General features: G+C 34.4%; 3 protein-coding genes across 3 annotated transcripts; 2 read left to right on the top strand and 1 right to left on the bottom strand.

The window, feature by feature from the left end:
- Positions 1–3,381: 3,381 nt before the first annotated feature.
- LOC115952486 lies at positions 3,382–8,453 on the top strand. The gene is made up of 5 exons (XM_031069667.1): positions 3,382–3,709; positions 5,481–5,743; positions 5,856–6,067; positions 6,184–6,448; positions 7,784–8,453. Exons 1-5 carry the CDS (start codon positions 3,616–3,618, stop codon positions 8,078–8,080), a joined length of 1,131 nt encoding a protein of 376 aa, XP_030925527.1. The 5' UTR covers positions 3,382–3,615; the 3' UTR covers positions 8,081–8,453.
- A 2,685-nt stretch (positions 8,454–11,138) lies between these two features.
- LOC115952485 lies at positions 11,139–17,644 on the top strand. Its single transcript, XM_031069666.1, has 6 exons — positions 11,139–11,355; positions 14,279–14,541; positions 14,656–14,867; positions 15,011–15,275; positions 16,523–16,854; positions 17,394–17,644. Exons 1-5 carry the CDS (start codon positions 11,262–11,264, stop codon positions 16,817–16,819), a joined length of 1,131 nt encoding a protein of 376 aa, XP_030925526.1. The 5' UTR covers positions 11,139–11,261; the 3' UTR covers positions 16,820–16,854; positions 17,394–17,644.
- A 797-nt stretch (positions 17,645–18,441) lies between these two features.
- LOC115953945 (germin-like protein subfamily 3 member 2) lies at positions 18,442–19,442 on the bottom strand. Its single transcript, XM_031071777.1, has one exon. The coding sequence runs from the start codon at positions 19,308–19,310 to the stop codon at positions 18,645–18,647; it is 666 nt and encodes a 221-aa protein (XP_030927637.1). The 5' UTR covers positions 19,311–19,442; the 3' UTR covers positions 18,442–18,644.

The raw sequence follows: 19,442 nt of genomic DNA, 5'->3' as shown, positions 1-19,442 counted from the left end.
CCCATTTTTAGGCCAAATCCAGGCTATTAATTCAGTTGACTATCTCCCCTAAATCAGACCTATGTTTTTTTGGATGCTTGTTAATTAATGCTTCTCTAAGCTCCATTATAAAAGCATAAGCATCTCAGCCCACAAACACACAGCTACACTCTCTGAAACTTTGGATTTATTTGCCATTTTACTTGTGGTTTAGCTCTCCTTAAGCTCACCACTCATTCTCCTTTAACCCATTACTCACTAAAGCCTTAACCTCAGTGTTAATCCCATCATGCTCACTCAGAACAGCCCACATTACCTCATTCATTCCTTATGCACACATACTCATCAAAATCTTAGTTTAATACTTGCTACACTGAGCTGGGATCTCTCTCTCCCTTCATTCCATCCTATTTTTCTTCTTGTATTTGTAACTATAAAGCTTTTAATCCTTGTTTAATATTGTTATGATGAAGGCCATAATGTTTTGGAAACTATGGAAGTTTTTCCTTATGTTGACTTAATAATAATAAGGAAAACATATGATTTTTACCATGTAAACACACTTATTAATGTGAAATTACCCTACTGTTGGAGATAATACTGTACCACAAGATGACTAATTTGAACTATAATGCTATAAAACGACTAATAATATAACAAACTAACAACAGTTTCGTGTTTATTATGCTTTATTGTTGTCTTCTTGTTAGGGTGCAACCTCCATCTTTTGCTTGGGCGGGCTTACATGACACCGAAAGTCTTTGGGCTTTATTTCAAGGGCCCATTGTCGAGTTTCGGCTTAGCTACCCTATATTTTATTTGGGAACATCAAAAATTTTCCCCTCAACACTAACAAAAAGACACATCACAAATTCCATTCAAAAGCAAAAAATAATAGGTAATGACTTTATAGGTATAAGTCTCAAGTTCACCCTAAAAGGAGCACTCTAACTATTAAGGTAATTTAGGCACTTGTGAACCAATATCCAACTTCATCCTTAGCAACATAGGACAAAGTTCACAAGGGATTCTATAAGATTTTCTTTTGAGTCCAAATTTGGTAAGGATATAGTATAAAATTCATGTTTTTTACCATCCAATAAGAGGTCGTCACATCAATTTTTTTTTTACTTAAAACTCAATACATTATACCAAACCTAATAACACCACATTAGCCTTTTACTTAAAACCTAAAATGTGTTATTTATTGAAATGTTATTATGTGTAATCAAATGTATTTATGTTTTAGCAATATGATGATTTGACATGTCTTTATTGGAGGGCGTAAACCAACGGATTGACACCAATTCCTTATATAATTTAATCTCTTTTCTTTTTCTTCAAATAGAAAATTTTTAAGTGCACTCGGAGTATAGTGAAATGGTATTCTCTCTTCTCACATTTATGGTAGACCCTACCATAAATTTAATGAGTGAACCTCATCATGAATGTGAGAGGAAGGAGCGCTATTCTTCATACTCCGAGAGTACCTAAGAATTACTATCTTCCAATAAGCAATTAAAGAGATAGAAAAGAGTAGAAAAAAAAACTATAGGTCTCAAGTCTATTCCAAAAAGAGTACTCTTGACTTCTAGATAGCTTAGGCAACCAAGCACAACTTTCCTTTTTCTTTTTCATTTTTGAGAAACCAACCAAACATAACTTTGATTGGAGATACTAAGGTGTTTTTTTTATATATAAAAAAAAATATTTTTATTTGATATTTTTTATACATATAATATCAAAATAGACAACATTTGTTTACTCATTAAAGTTATATAAAAAAAAAAAGATAAATTCTCTTCAAAAGGCATCTATTAAATATATATGTATATATACACACACACACATGCATCAAATTTGATAAAATTTTATTTAATATATTTATGAATTATTACTTACTTTAGTATTAGAAAATTAATTATTATACATATAGTCTTGACCAATCTATTACTATCATTAAGGGTGTCCAACTAACTCGTGAAACCGACCTACTCACCCAAACCAACTAATTCGACTTGAAAATCGGCTAACTTGACACCTATGATGGTTAACAGCGAGTCTCCGTCCTTTATAAACCAATACCTACTGGTCGGTTGGCGATTGTTGCATGATAACCTGATTCCAATCAACCTGGCTAATCTCCACCCATTGAAGTCACCGTTCTCCACCTGTTCTTGCCTTTCTTTGCTAGTATGAGGCATTCTTTAGTCAAATATCTTCGAGATCTTGAAAAATCCAACAAGGTCAAGCTAGATCTAGCGAGTTTGGGCCAGATCTACTCTTCCCTGACTTCGACCGACAACCAATTGATATCCGAAGAGACTCAACTTGCCCGAACAGACTCTTCTTCCAAATTGACGGTGGGTGCAGTTTTTAGGGACTCAAAGTGATCAGGTCAAGTCCGGATTGGACATAAACTTTGACCCATGGACAGCCTTAACTATCATTCTGTCACACAAAAATTTATTAATACTTACACACACGCACAATATTGACTACTATTAATATTATTTGACCAAACTAAATTTATGTCTACACTTGATAGAATAAAGTATGCAATCTGATTTATTGATGGCAAAAATTTTCCACCTACCCTATTTTTTCCACTGCAAGTTTTTCCCCACCTTGAAAAAGTGAGCAGGCTAGGGATAGACTTTGCTCACACTACCCTATCTTGCCATGCTTAACTGCCTTGAGAGAGTGTGTGTGTGTATATGTGTTTAATATTCTTGCACAAATCCTATTTATAATTGGGTTTTACTAATGTATGCCATTGTTTTATCTTTCTCTTAATATTCTCATGATTGTCTCTCCCTTTTTTGTTTCATCATTACTTTATTAATGTTAAAACCAACACAATAAGGATAGTAAAATAACTCAAACTTGTCTCGAATCCAACTTGGACAATTCATACTCCTTGGTGGTCTATTTTTCAAAATTATAGGAGATTAGGGGTTGTTTGGTAATGTTGTTCAAACAATGTTGTTTGTATTTTTTGGAAATACGTGTGAGTGAAAAAGTGTGTGAAAATACGTATAATGTTGTTTAAAAACTGAAAACATGTGTTTAAACACGTGTTTGTAATTAACCCAAACCCCAAACAATATTTTTTTAATTTTAGCACCAAAAAATAAAAAACCAAAAAAGAAAAAGAAAAAAAGAGTAATGTTAAGGACACAAAAAATTTACACAACTTTTGTCATAATTTGTTATGTAACAAATTATGAGTGATAGAAGCGTGGACCCACCATTTCGCTTCTACCACTCATAACACATTATATCTTGAGTTGTGAACTTTTTTTTTTTTTTTTTGATCCTAATATTTTCCTAAAAAGTATAATAAATTCAAAACTATATATATTTTTTTTTGAGAAGCAAATTCAAAACTAGATGGTTATCAAAAAAAAAAAATTCAAAACCATATGTAACCCTCCAATCCGAACAATCCCACGCGGCATCACATACTTGGCCCATTAAATTTAAGACTATAATACTCAATTCACTTTACACGACACTCTCAGATCTCTGTGTGTTGTGTTTGACAGTTTGTCTTCTTCGTTGAATTTTGGGGTCATAACTCATATCTGTTCTTGTTGTTGTTGGATTTGGGTAGGCATTCTGTGAGGAACAAAAATGGCGGGGGGAATGAATAGGAAAATATCTGCAGCATCAGCCAGAGCTCACACCAGAAGAGCCAAGCAAAACTCCTCCTTTAAGCTTCCCTCAGGTCCCTTCTTTTTTCTCTTTACTTGATCTGGGTGCTCTTCAATTTTATGTTATCTGGGTCGCTCTTTTAACATTTCTGATTAACAAAAAGTTTATACTTGAATATTTATGTTAAAAAAAAAAAAAAAAAATTGGGTCTTTGACCAATGGAAATTAGACTGCATCAACTGGAATTCTTAGGCAATCGGTTTTGTTGTTGAATTATATTATTAGTATTGTTATTTATTTAAAGTTAAAGAGTAAAGAGTTGTGTGTTTTTCTATTGGAATTTTACTTTATAGATGTTTTTTTATTTTTTATTTTTTATTTTTTTATTTTTTTGTGTGTGAAATTTGCTCTTAATATGAATCTGAAATCTACTTGATGGAAAAAAAAAAAAAAAATGGTATCAGGTCCCATAGCCAACTGTGTGAGGCACTCACCTCACAAGTGTGTAAAACCTCACATATGCCCAACAAGAGTCTAATACTCCAATCTGCTTCATATTTCTCAAAATCTGAAATAAAAAAAATATGGGGTTAGCTTATTAGTTCAATAAGTAACCAAAATCCCAACTATCTGGATCAAACACTTTTTTTTGTTGTTGTTGTGGATAAGTAACAATCTTTATTAAATCATCAAACTTGAATAGCTCTAACAAATCTGATAAGGACTCACAGGGGAGAGCTTGAATAGTTCTAGCCCAATCTGGATCAAACACATATATAAATACAAGTAATATAAATAAACTATTGACTAAGATAAACTTCATAGTCTTAAGAATTGTATATTAGTGCAATTAGAAAATTGACATATAAATTTGCAATGAATTCCAAAAACATCAAAAATTTCACTTGAACTAATACACACGTGATGACTCTTAATATACTATGAAAAATTAGTATTGATTCAGTATTAACAAAATACAAACAAGAGAATATTGCACAAAGTAATTGTTTTTCAATACATTTTGAATCAATTATTTATTAAAATGGAATTCAGTGTTCTTTTAAATCCTAAAAATAATATGTGATTGATTGTATCTAAATTCGCATTAGTTTTCCTTTCAATGTACAAGATGAAATAATCCTCTAGAAAATCATTTTCCTTTTTATTGCAAAACCTAGTTTTTGAGAATTTTTTTGACTATAAATACTTGTCTTGTAGTTGTAGTAGAAAAAAGAACTGCAAGCACAGATGCAATCTCGCGATAAAAAAGTTAGTTGGTTGTTGATCTTTTAATCCTTATTAACCATTTTTAAGGCAAAATTCACCCAATTTTTTTTTTTTTTTGATCAGGAATTAAAAAAAGAAAAAAGAAAAAAAAATCTGTACTTCAGATCTACTACCATCCCAATCAGAATTTTGTAGGGAAAAAAACTTTATGAAATATATTAATTAAAAAAAAAAAAGGAAGGGTGTACACAGACATACCTAAGAGCAAGAAGGTACCTTAGAATAGAGAGTAATCTTGCTTGAAAGCTCTTAGCCTCCTGTTTCAAGGCAACCCTTGGTCCCAATGTGGGTCTGTCTCTGATGTCAAGGCAACCATACTTCTTTTGTGAATGTGAGTTGTCAACGTTGTATTTGTTTCTCATAATCCGCTTGAAGTAGAATTTGTTCTAGATATATATGATGCAAAATATGCATGTCTTTTAGTACAGTTTTTATTCTTGCTGCATGGTATTTAATGAGTTGATTAACATTTTTTTGTCTCCAAGACTTAGCATAAAGTTGCTCAATTTTTTATCCAATCATTGCACTGCATTTTAATTAGAACTTGAAAATTTCAGGGATGTTGAAGAAAACAGTACTGTTGTTTTTTGTGGGGTTTCTGGCATGGGCTTATAAGGCAACCCAACCTCCTCCACCCAAGATATGCGGTTCTCCAGATGGCCCCCCTGTTACAGCAGCAAGAATAAAACTTAGTGATGGAAGGCATTTGGCCTACAAAGAACATGGTGTGCCTAAAGAAAAAGCCAACTATAAAATTGTTTTCGTCCATGGTTTTGATTCTTGCAGACATGATGCTGTCATTGCCAAAACACTCTCTCCGGTACTTATCCATTGGTTGCTTTATTTATATTTTTTTGGGGCCTATTTCAAGACTTTAAATATGATATTCTTGGACTTAGTGTCATTGAAATCATTGGACTGGGTTCTTTCAGGAAATTGTTGAAGAGTTAGGGATCTACGTTGTGTCTTTTGACAGACCTGGTTATGGGGAGAGTGATCCTAATCCAAAGAGAACAGTGAAGAGCATGGCTTTGGATATAGAAGAGCTTGCTGATCAGTTGGGACTAGGATCAAAATTTTATGTAATCGGTTTCTCAATGGGTGGGCAGGTGCTTTGGAGTTGCCTCAAGTACATTCCTCACAGGTATGATTTGCCATAGCTGTATAAATAAATGCTAGAAAAGAGAATAACCAGAACAGCTGCATTTGCTAGTTTATGTGCCTTTTCTCTAATGTCTGGGATGCTTGTAACACTAACAGGGTAGCAGGGGCTGGACTATTAGCTCCAGTGGTTAACTACTGGTGGCCTGGTTTTCCTGGAAACCTATCTGGTGAAGTCTACAACCAGCAGCTGTGGCAAGATCAATGGGCAGTTCGTGTTGCTCACTACACTCCCTGGCTTACCTACTGGTGGAACACTCAAAAATGGTTCCCCTCTTCTAGCGTTGCAGCTCATAGTACGGATATTCTCTCTCCCCAAGACAAAGAACTCATGACGAAGTTTTCTGGGAGAGAAAAATATATGGTTAGCATCTAACTTCTCTGGAAATTTTCATGAATATTTCAATCGGAATTAATACCATGAAAGGCATTGAGAAAAACCAAGGAGCTACAGTGATTGATTTAGTAAATTATATCAATATATGGCTTGTATTTTGCGGAAATGAAGATTGTTTCTCAATATTATGCACTTCTTATCAACTTTATCTAGAATGCATCTTCATCCTATATTCTTATAGGTTGCAAGTTCAAAAATGTACAGATATCTTTCATCTTTTTGCTAAAATTTCATAAGAAAGACATAGTGACAGTGTTACAACGAACTTGATTGGGAAATATCTTTTTTGTGTTGTGTGCATCATATCTTTATGTCTCCCACTTTAAAACCCCCTGAAATTTGGTGTTTTTTAATGGACTCTATGATCCTTAATAAGATATTCTTTGTCTTGAGAATCATGGTTGTATTGTTTACTTTTCCCCTCATTTGTTTGGTAATAACACTAATGGCTGTGAAGGATCTCTAAAATATCACTTTTAGAACAAATATAAACTGTTAAAGTATTATGACATTAAGGACTGAAATGCCACCACTTCTTTCTGTAAAAATAATTTGAGTTATTTATACCTCCTAAAGTGAGGAACTTGACTTGAAGTAGGGGTTGACTAAATAATCCTTAGTTGTGCATATTGGTGATTGATTCTATTTCTACCATAGTTGCAGAGTATTGTAATAACAACCTTTGAATTTAAAAATGCAATGAACATCCCTCTTGCATAAAAATGTTCTTGACAAATTCTGGTGCACCACTAATAGAAACAAAGTTTTGAGATAAGATTATGCTTTCAGCTCCTTTTCTCAGCCAAATTTAAGGTTAAATTAACTGATTAAAGCATCTTATATTACAAAAGTTTAAAAGAAATTTTTGTTTTGTTAAGAGGCGTTTCTTTTCCTCGTACATCTACTTCCATAGAGCATCATTTATCAAGTGTAATGCTCTCTCTCTCTCTCACACACACACACACGCACACACTTTTTTTTTTTGGGGGGGGGGGTGATTGATATGGATTTAAAACCGTATTTTGTTAATAATCAACATATTTTTTTAAGCTGATGGCCTCTAAAGTCAAATGGCACTTTCACCACTACTGCTCCCCCCAATCCCTAATAAGCATGTGATAGTGGTGAGATCTTGGGTTCAATTTCCATGAACAACTTGTACTCTTCCTTATTTTTTCATTTCATTAATAATAGTTCTCTGATTACCTATTTTAAAAAAAAATAAATAAAAAAGAGTTACTAATAGGGGAAAAAAACATTATTTCTTTAAATGTTCTTGTTTTCTAAATGTGGTTTCCTCAGGCACAGGTAAGACAGCAAGGAGAATTTGAGTCTCTCCATCGTGACATGATTGTTGGATTTGGGGCTTGGGAGTTCAGTCCTCTGGATCTGGAAAACCCATTTCCAAACAATGAAGGTTCTGTCCACCTGTGGCATGGAGATGAAGATTGGATTGTGCCTGTTATGCTGCAACGATACATTGCTCTACAGCTACCGTGGATTCACTATCATGAGCTACCGGGAGCTGGGCACTTATTCCCACATGCTGATGGAATGAGTGATACTATCATCAGGGCACTTTTGACTGGGGAGAAGTAGCCTTGCACGTATGTAATGGGCTACCCCAGGTCAGTCGCTCTGTGCATTACATTTTCGCCCTGATGTTAAAATATGAAATTTCTTCTGATCATGTTGATATTTATGACAAGTATTGTACCAGGCATTATAATTTTTATAAACTGTTGAGTGAGAATACAGTTGATACTATAAAAAGGAAATTTTTAGCCATGGTGACCTTGTCCCCATTTTACCAAGGGCACAAGAATACAAGTAACTTGGGGCCTGTTTTCAAGGGGCAACAAGTTTTGTTGCTTAAACATGGTGATGTTCCTAATAAGTAGAACACAACAATTTTCATAACTGTTGAAGTAACATGTTTTGATTAGTATTAATAAAAGTGATGTTAATGATAGATCCAGGTGAAAGTAATGTTGCTCTAATCATATTTTGTCATGTCAAGATTTGTTATTAAGAATGTAAAAATTGTTGTGGCCCTAGCATTACTAGATATTTTCAAGTTTAATGCTGAGAAAAGTGTTGGGCTTTATACTATTGATGTAAGGTTGTCTTTTAAGATAAGGGTGAGGTGAGGTGAGGTACCACCAAGAGACTCCATTACAAGCTGCCCAAGATTGATTGTCCATTGATGGTTCCTTTGAGCTCCGATGGAAATCCTGCAAGTGGTTTTCAGACTACTTGGTGCAACATTGTTTATCTTTTCACAGACCCTGATGCTTGAGAATTGAAAATTGAGACTAATCTGGTTCTACAGGAATGCGTTGCTTGGAATACATAAATATTAAACCATACTTGTGAATAAGTTTGGATTTGGATACGTTCATTTCATAAGACAACTGAATAGAAAATCAGTTGGTATCTTAGCTTGATGATAAGAGCAATTATCATGAAGTAAATGCTGTAGGTTGAAATTCTAAAACTTTTGTTTTGTGAAACTTGTGTTTCATCTGCATGAGTAACTCATTCAGGGAATATAGGGGTAAGTCTCTTTTATCCAAACACGTGTTCTCATTATACTGAGCATATTTGGCAAGTATGAGCTACTTTGTTGCCTTCTCTGCCAACATGAGCTACTTTGCGTTGAGTCTGAATACGTTTGGTTTAATAGCCTGTATTTCGTGTGTTCCTGATGGAGGTGACCATATACTCATCTTAGGATCTTAGCTCAAGTTGTTTCAGTTGAGTAGAACCCAATCCAATCCCACCAAAAACATAAGTGCTCGACATGTGGCAGCTTAGGCAACTTCAGGTCTCGACAACATAAGGCAGGAAAGTAACAATTGTTCCTCCAAGGTTCTCGTGTAATATTTGATTTGTATGCCAGCTCTATAATTATTATGATGGCTAATAATAAGATAACGAATCCTAAAAATACATCACTGAAAATTAGTATAATCTAGTGGCAGACTTGCGCGAAAAAATTTGATGATTTGTTTTTTTGTTAAGTGAAAAATAAAAATAATATATGAGATTTATAAGTGTTAGTTTCAAACCATTCTTAAAATAATGTTACACTTAGTATAACATTAAAAAAAAAAAAGGATTTAACTTGTAAGATTATATATTAAAATTTGTAATTTGTTACAAAGTGTTTTTCTCATCAAAATATTTCATTTTAGGTATGTTAAACTACTAAATTTTCTCTTTAAAAAACACTTTTTTTTTTAATCTATCGTGCCATTTACAAAACCAATGAATGACAAAGGACCTAAACGAATTGAAGTAAACTGGACTAGACATAATGGACCAAATTGCCCGCGGTGGACTAAATGGATCAAAATGGATTGAGGTGGAGTGAAATGGACCAAATGGATTGAAATTGATCTAATAGACCAAAATGCTACACTAATGCAACTCAATAAGAGTGTAGCAATAATAACTTATACTCTTAAGCTTTTAGATATTATATATAATATAGATAAGATCCCACACTATTATTAATATTAAGGATTCCAATTTATTATTTATCCCAAAAAAAATAAAAAAACTTCAAATTTTTTTCCCAAATTGAAGATATTTCTTTGAATTAAGCATCTCAGCAACACTTGTGACTCCACCTAGGAGAGTCAAGGGGTCAAAGCTTGGAAATTTTTATTTTATTAAACGGTCTTATGAGTCATCTCTCTCATAATATATGTGAGTCTCTTATGTTACGAGAGAGGTCTCATGCAATAATTTCTCCAAAGCTCATTTGAAGAGTATGTCTTGCACTTCACTTGGCAAAATATGTAAATTAGAGAGGTTAAAGTGCATATATATATATATATATATATATATTTTTTTTTCCTAATTAAGTTTTGAGAAATATTCCTTCAAATTATTGTGCGACTACTAAAATAATTATTCATATATACTTTTAGTCACATAAAATATTCAACAAGTCATGTGACTTTTTTAAAAAAATTTAACAAGTTATTTGGTTTAATAAAATCTATAATTTTATAAATTATCTCATAATAGATGGATCAAATTTCTCCAAATTGGTTTCGAAAAAACTGTCCAAAAGTGAAAATTAACGGCTTAAACATAAGTTAGACATCACTTTCTACAATTCCATTTTTGTACAAAGAATAGAAATATGGCATCTTGCAAAGTAGTAAATATTTTGTTTGAGAGAAACAAAACATCTTAGAAAACATACAATAAATCATTTGTGGAGGTGGTCAAGGAGTATGAAGTTTTTGTGAGTTGTTACTCATCATATTTATGACTCTAGGAATTATGGGTTCAAATAGTGATAAGTACTATTCGTGTCGTTTCACGCTGTAATGCAATGCAAATGTTTAAATGGTGTAGGAGCAGTGACCATACTTGCGACCCCTTTTTTTATATATTAGTTTTTAGAAAAATACAACAAACACTCCAATGCAAAGCAGGAAAAAAAAAAAAAAAAAATTCTACAACTACGTAAAAAATCACAACTTTTACCATAATTATTCATGTGATAGATTGTAAGTAGTGAAAAAAAGATGGTAAATTTATGTAAAAGTAAAAAGTAACCAATAAAGATTCGCAAAAATTATGACTTTTTTACGGGGAAAAAAAAAAAAAAAATCATAAATAGACACGAACACCACACATACAAGGGCCCAGTAGTATCAAACAATTAAGACGAAAAACGCTAATATATCTTGATAGACAGTCTTCACTCTTCAAAATTCACTTCAGATATCTGTGTAATTGGGTATTCTGTGAGAAAGAAATGGCGGGAGGAGTGAACAGGAAGATATCTGCAGCATCAGCCAGAGGTCATACGAGAAAAGCTAAGCAAAACAGTTCCTTTAAGCTTCCCTCAGGTGGGTTTTTTGTTCTCTTCTTTTTATTTGATCTGGGTGCTGTTAATTTGTCGTTGTGCCTTATTTATTTTCATCGTATACGTGGGAACCATAACATTGTCTTAATAGGGTCGCTCTTTCTCTTTAAGTAACATTTGTCATTGCAAAAATGTAGGACAATACAGAAACTAAAATTGGGCCAAAATGGCATGTACCACTGTTTAGAAAAATATGTAGGAATCTACCACTATTTTGGACCACTCTTTTGGAACTCAAGTTTACTGTGTAACTCGAGTTCGTTCTTTGAAAAACTAGCCTTCAAGTTTGCTATCCTATTTTTTATGGAACTCGAGCTACATCAAAAACTGGTGGCTATTTTTCATAGACAAAACTCGAGTTATACGGCAAAAAGTTTCATGGCAAACTCGAGTTTCACAAACTCGAGTTTAAAAAAAGTGGTAGATCCTTAATTATTTTGCAAACAATGGATACATCCATACATATTTTACCAAATAGTGATACTTGGCCCTAAAATTGTTGTTGTGTGTTGTTGTGTGTGTATATATATATATTAAAGAATTAGAGTTGTGTTTTTATTGGAATTTTTTTTTATAAGACATGAAATTTTATTGAACAAATAGGAAACACCCGTTTACACTAGGGGTGTACTCAGGTTGCAGTACAATCAAACTTTCAAATTACAATGCTCATGCATATCTAATAAATTAGAAATTAGAACAGGGAAGAGATTTAAAAGCAACACACCAATCCAGTATAGTATGAAAAAAGAGAGATTTAATCTCAAGAATAGACCATTCGCATCCCTCAAAGCATCTGGCATTCCATTTCCACCAAAGAGTCAAAGACACAACATAATGCAATGCAGCACAGCCCTCCAAGCTACTAACAAATCAAGGACCCTCTGTGGCATAACCCAAAGATGACCAAACAAACTCCACAACATTGTCCAAACTCATACGCTATGAGACAATGAAGAAGATTATGGTCGATTGACTCCCCACTCCATTTACACATATAGCACTATTCTTGTCAATAATAACTCTCCTTTGTAAATTATCAGAAGAAATCTTCCTTAGGGCAGCGGTCCACGAAAAGAAAGTTATTCTAGGAGGAACCTTTGATTGTCACACTAACATCCAAGGAAATAACATGCCAATAGTTGAGGAAAGGGAAAGGTAGTACCCAGACACCTTAAAACCCCGACTATTGGCTCGCCTCCAACAGAGTTTTATCAAGTCCCTCACCTTTCACTAAGGTGGAATAGGTCAAATCCATAAAAGCAGTCAAAGACTCCAACTCTCAATCCTGGACTATTCTAGAGAACTAAAAATCCAATGAAGCATCCCATTGGGGAAATGCATAACCTCTTCTCTAGAAGGCTCCTTATCACAGACTAATTTTATATAACTCTGAGAAGTTCTCTTTAAGTGGACAATAACTGCACCACAAATCATGCCAAAATTTTACTCTAGTATCATCGTCCACATCAAATTGTATAATCTGGGAAAAAGTCAACCACTCGTGTCTTATGGATTTCCAGAGACATACACCATAAGGACTTGGCACCCCTTTAGTACACCAGCCACCCAATTCACTCCCATACTTCACTTTTATAATCTTCCTTTATAGATGGTCTCTCCTAGTCCCATATTACTACAACCATTTCTTAGCAATGGTTGGTTGGATCTTATCAAATTCCAAACCCCCAATCCTCTAAATTGCAAAGGTTCACAAATCTGAGCCCAATTAACCAGACAGAATTTGGTTCCTCACCAATCCCACTCTATAAGAAATCCCTTCTAAACGGTTAGTCACCTCCACTGGAATGGAAAAGGGTGAAAGGAAATAAGTGGGCAAACTTGAAAGAGTGCTTTTAATCAAAGTTACCTTACCCCCATTTTATTGGAAATGTACTTTAAAGTTGTATTTTTGTTTGAATTTTACTTTTGATGTGAATTGGAAATCTATTTGATGGAAAGAATTTGAAATTTGAATCGACTTGGTCTCTTTCCCCCTTTATGTTATACAAGGATGATTTTGTTTCCTTCAAGTGGTATCTATTAGCGTGGTGACACTAATTCACATTGGATTGAAGGATGGGATCAAGGTATCAAAACTTATTGGGTGAATATCTGACATATCAATGTAGAAACACATACCTTTTATTTTTAACAAGTTATTGTTATTTGATAAGTAGTGATATTTTTATTGGAAAAAGACCACTTCAAGTACATATATAATGAACATGAAGAAGCCTAAAGAATTACAAAGGAAATGTATTATATACAGAAGTGTAGTGACTCTTTCAATTCATCTATGGAATTACCATTGGTAAAACCCCACACACGGGACCAATCTAACAAAGATCTAATAAACAATGCTGTCAATTGAGTCACCGAACTTTCAGTTTCCTCAAAAGTACAATGATTCCTTTCCCTCCACAATTTGAACATCAAACGTAGAGGGACTAAATTCCAAATATCTGATGAATGTTTGCCAACCCAATTCCTCCAACCAAATAAAAGATCAATGACCTTTTCCGGAAACACCCATCCAATCCCAAAAGATCTAAAACAAAACTCCACAAATCACAAGCAACTCATGTTGCTGGAACAGAATGTTTCTTCATTAAGCTGGCACTGGCGTTTTTATTTTTATTTTTTGAATTGGTGCTAGGGAGGTCATTTCCACAACTTGACTATGGATTTCAAGGCAACCATACTTCTATAGTTAATGGGAGTTGTCAACCTAGTATTTTGTTCTCATAATCTGCAGCCATTGCAGGTAGAACTTGTTCTAAATAAATATGTTGCAAAATATGCATGTCTTTAGTACAATTTTTGTGCTCTACTCATGGATTTTAATGTGTTGATTAATATTATTTTGTCTCCAAGATTTAGTATAACATTGATCAACATTTCAGGGATGTTGAAGCAATCTGTAGCGTTGTTTTTTGTGGGGATTCTGGCATGGGCTTATAAGGCAACCCAGCCTCCTCCACCCAAGATATGTGGTTCTCCAGATGGCCCCCCTGTAACAGCAGCAAGAATAAAACTTAGTGATGGAAGGCATTTGGCCTATAAAGAACATGGTGTGCCTAAAGAAATGGCCAATTATAAAATTGTCTTCGTCCATGGTTTTGATTCTTGCAGGCATGATGCTGTTGTTGCCAAAAGACTATCTCCAGTACTTATCCCTTTGTTTTTGTTTTTTTCCTCTCTCTTTTTGGGTCTATTTCAAACCTTTAAATATGATATTCTTGGACTTAGTATCATTTGAATCAATGGTGGGTTCTTCCAGGAAATTGTCGAAGATTTAAGAATCTACACTGTGTCTTTTGACAGACCTGGTTATGGGGAGAGTGATCCTAATCCCAAGAGAACAGTGAAGAGCATGGCTTTGGATATAGAAGAGCTTGCTGATCAATTGGGACTAGGATCAAAATTCTATGTAACTGGTTTCTCAATGGGTGGGCAGGTGCTTTGGAGTTGCCTCAAATACATCCCTCACAGGTATGATTTGCCATAGCTATATAAATAAATGCTAGAAAAGAGAATAACAAGAATGGTTGCATTTGTGTATATAAGAGAGAGAGAGAGAGGTTCTACCACGTTATGTGTCTTTTCTCTTATGTGTGGGGTTGGAATGCTAACAGGCTAGCAGGGGCAGGACTATTAGCTCCAGCGATTAACTACTGGTGGCCTGGTTTTCCTGACAACTTATCCAGTGAAGCCTACTACCAAAAGCTTCCGCAAGATCAATGGGCATTTCGTGTTGCTCACTACACTCCCTGGCTTACCCACTGGTGGAACACCCAAAAATGGTTCCCTGCCTCTAGCATTGCATCTCTCAATTTGGATATTCTTTCTAGCCAAGACAAAGAACTCATGGCAAAGCGTTCTGAGAGAAAAAAATATGTGGTTAGTAACTATCTTCTCTGGAAAATGAATATTACAATGGTTATTGATACTATTTAAGGCATTGAGAAAAAGCAACAAGTAGCTACAGTGATTGATTTAGTGCATGATATCGGTTGACTGATTATATATGGCTTGTTTTTTGTGGAAATGAAGATTGTTGCTCAATATAATCCAAGCACCACCTCCTAGTGATATTATCTAGGATGTATCTTCATCCTATGTTCTGATAGGTTGCAAGTTCAAAAATTTTATTTCATTAATCCAATTTTCGTACTAGGTGTGTGCACATATATATATTGCAAATGTATCCATAATAAAATTTATAAAATTAATACTAATTCTGGTTCTTAAAGTTTCTGACATTGTATGATTATCTTGATCTGTTGTATTATTAAAATGCAAAGCTGAATTTTGAGCATTTCTGCTGACTAATGTTGTCTATTGAAGACTCAGAAACTGTTGCCTGATATCTGTACATAACTAGTACTAGAATTTTACTGCATACCACAAACCTACATCGGTTGCCAAAGGCTCTGAAAGGACACCTTCAACTCTGAATTAATATCTTATTACTTTCTATTACTATAGCAATTAGAAGTGAAGGTGTGATGACTCCGTAATATCATGTGTTTGGTTAGGCTTTGTTGTTTTCTTATTTCAGTTTGTTCCTGATGGTTGAGTTTTAGATTTCCTAATTTAATATAAGAACATTTTGCTTAACATATTAAAACTTGTTTGGTATTTCTGATGGCTTCAATTTACTAAATAATTGCTGTGGATTGGAAAAAGATCCATAGTCACATCAATATCTAACCTTCTATTTCACTGCCTCATAGCTTTGATGTGGTGACTAATTAATGATTTCTGTTTGTCTAACTGATTAGATCACCTTATATGACAAAGGTTTAAATGAACTTTTTGTAAAATTAAGAATATTTTTTTTTTTCAGCTTTTTTTCCATGTAAATCTATTTCCATAGCATCATTTATCAAGTCTAATGCTCTCTCTCTCTCTCTCTTATTGGGCAATTTAAAACCATATTTTCTTTCTATTATAATCAACATGTTTTTTTTAACCCATGGTCAAATGGCACTTTCATCACTATTCACTACCTCTTCCCCCCATCCTCATAAGTATGTGATGGTGGTGATGTCTTGGGTTCAATTCCCATGGAGTGCATGAGTTACTAATAGGAGAATTTTTTTCTTTCTTTAAATGTATGTATTTTCCAAATGTGGCTTCCTCAGGCACAGGTAAGACAGCAAGGAGAATTTGAGTCTCTGCATCGTGACCTGAATGTTGGATTTGGGGTCTGGGAATTCAGTCCTATGGATCTGGAAAACCCATTTCCAAACAATGAAGGTTCCGTCCACTTGTGGCACGGAGATGAAGATTTGATTGTGCCTGTTACACTGCAACGATACATTGCCCAACAGCTGCCATGGATTCACTATCATGAGCTACCAGGTACTGGACACTTGTTCCCACATGCTGATGGAATGTGTGATAGTATCATTAAGGCAATTTTGATCGGGGAGAAGTAGCCTTCCAGTTCCACATTTGTAATGGGCTACCCCAGGTCAGTGCTCTGTACATTACATAGAAATCTGAAATTTCTTTTGATCATTTTGATATGTATGACAAGTTTTGCACCAGGCATCAGCATTTTGTATGAACTGTTGCATATGAACGCAGTTACTACTTTGGGATTGAATTGAAAAATATAATTTGAAAATTTGAGCTTCCCTAGCTTTCAATGTGTTCTGTGACACTGATGGTCAGATAGTCAACATCTATAGGATCATGACTGGTGAGTGGATGAACTGAGAAATATTTTCACTTCATTTGTATCTATTGAGTGGAAAAGTTTCAGCTATTCAATATAAAGGTGAGGTTCTTGAAGGGGTATTTAGTCGATGCATGTGCTGCATTGTTTAGTGGGTCTGGATCATGTAGTTGACAACTATAAACCCTTTCTTTAAATCATTTTGGTGGGAAAAGTACCATGCAAATGCCCATATTTTTGCCATTGTAATAGTTTTATAGATTTCCTTAAACTTAATGGTTATAGAAGTGTTATACTCATGAAATCATATGGCTTCATTTTCTTTTTTGTAGTGTTTGAAGGTGCCAAATTGTCGCTGTTGATGGGGCCATAGGAATAATGTGAGTTGGCACAACTGATGGCATAGGAGTTAGGACTTAGAACTTTAATCGGTAAATGCTATCTCAGTATTTTCTGTAGTAGATTTAGTCACGAGGATGATCATTAATGGCTGCCATTGTATTTATGTTCCGCTCAAAATTATGGATTGTAAGAATATTGTCAACAACTTACAAGAATATTTTCTATTCCTTTTTTGAGACTTCGTTTTGTGTATCTACCCTTTTTTTTGTTGCTATTTCTTTTCCTTTGTTTTATAAATATTAACTGATAAAAAAAAGGTTGTTTAGAAGGCTAGTGATCTTGTTTGTTGGAATACTCAGCCATTTTACAGAGCTGATTAGAAAAATCCCACCTGACAATTGGTGAAAGGTATCAGCTAGCATATAGATACCATTTTTTTTGCAGAGAGTTCTGCTTCCATTTCCCAAGTCTGGGTTTTGCAACTTGATGGCCACTACTGGACCAAATATTGATTAATTCACATTTACTCAGGAGTCAGGACTGTGATGCCCACTTGTAATCAAATAAATTTCAGTTGCATCAACAACATTGCTACAAATTAGAATAAGAAAAAAATCCACCTTGCTGGGAAACGATTCAGTGTGGCAATCCAAACAAGTTGGTTTTGGAAGCAAAACCCTAAACAAATGAAGATAATTCCTTTGAAAATGTTACAAATTTTTAAACTTACTCATGTTATGATCTTATTTTCTGTCACTGTTTAGTTGGCTTCTTGAGGCAGTGAAAAGGATTATGGAATTTGATCTTAGCAAGAATAAAATAAAATTATGTGATCTTTTTCTTTTTTATTTTGAAGTGTTTGCAAATTACCTCTGCCTATGGGGTTTGGAGTGATGAAGGCTTGTCACTCATTCTTATGCATTCTTTATGTTTGTGTCTAGGCTCAGGATCATAACCACATTCAGTAAAGTCCTGTGCCCTGATCATTTAAGACTAGTTTGGCTTCAATAATATAATCTTTATTGTTGTTTCCTTCCATTAACAAAGCAGGGTGTATTCAACAGATAAAAAGAAAGAAAATGGAAAAAAAGGAAAAGAATAACAAATTGAAAATTACCAAGTGACCAAACATTGGACCCTGAAAAACAGCCATTCCATAATAGATAAATACTCAATAACATAAATAAGTATTTCCATAAGATTATGTCACCCAATTGAACAAAATGCCATTCACTCACCCCTTACTTCACCCTCTTGGGATTAAACCTTCTTCTCATGGCTTCAATTTGCTTAGGACTTAATCCAAAAGCCTTCTCTAAAAGCTCCTTATGGATCCCAGATCCAAAAATGGCAGTTGGTATTTTTTGCAACCCAGGATTTTGGCTATTGAAACTACCAAATATTGTTGTTGGCATATCACCAACATTCATCAGGAAGTGCAGTAGACCCCGTGGGAACACAATGACCTCTCCTTGCTCAATTACTCTAGCAAAAACCTGATTAGTGGAATCCACAAAACCTGCATATACACTTCCTTGCACCACATATGCAATTTCAGTGGCTCTTGGGTGAAAATGTGGTGGATTATATCCACCAACTTTAAGGTCAGCACGTACAAATGACATGCCTAGTGTGTTAATGCCAGGAAAGATGGCTGGGTTCACTGATATGGCTGCAAGGCCTGTGTCAGAGAAGTTTCCTGCTCCCTTTATGCCCGAAAAAACAAAGTCATCGGTAGTAGCCTCGGATGAATTCTTGCATGGAAGACTACCATTGTGAGCAGTTTTTATGGAACCAAATTTTGGGTTGGGTATGCAAAAATCTTGAATTGGGTCAGGGTCTGAAGCTGATGTTGTAACACAATATAGAAAGAATGCAACAACCAAAATAGCCAAAATTGGAGACATTTTTGTGTTCTTTCAATTGGATTATGATCTGAGTGTGGTTTTGGACGGGTTTTAATAGAGGTTTAAAGATTTTTACAATTCCATGAACGCCCTTACACTATAAGCCAAGTAACCTCCTCGTATGATTGCATT

This window comes from Quercus lobata, chromosome 7 (assembly GCF_001633185.2).
Source record: "Quercus lobata isolate SW786 chromosome 7, ValleyOak3.0 Primary Assembly, whole genome shotgun sequence".
NCBI classification, from domain to species: domain Eukaryota; kingdom Viridiplantae; phylum Streptophyta; class Magnoliopsida; order Fagales; family Fagaceae; genus Quercus; species Quercus lobata.
Note: the sequence above shows the minus strand (reverse complement) of the source record. Positions and strands in the feature narration are given on the sequence as shown.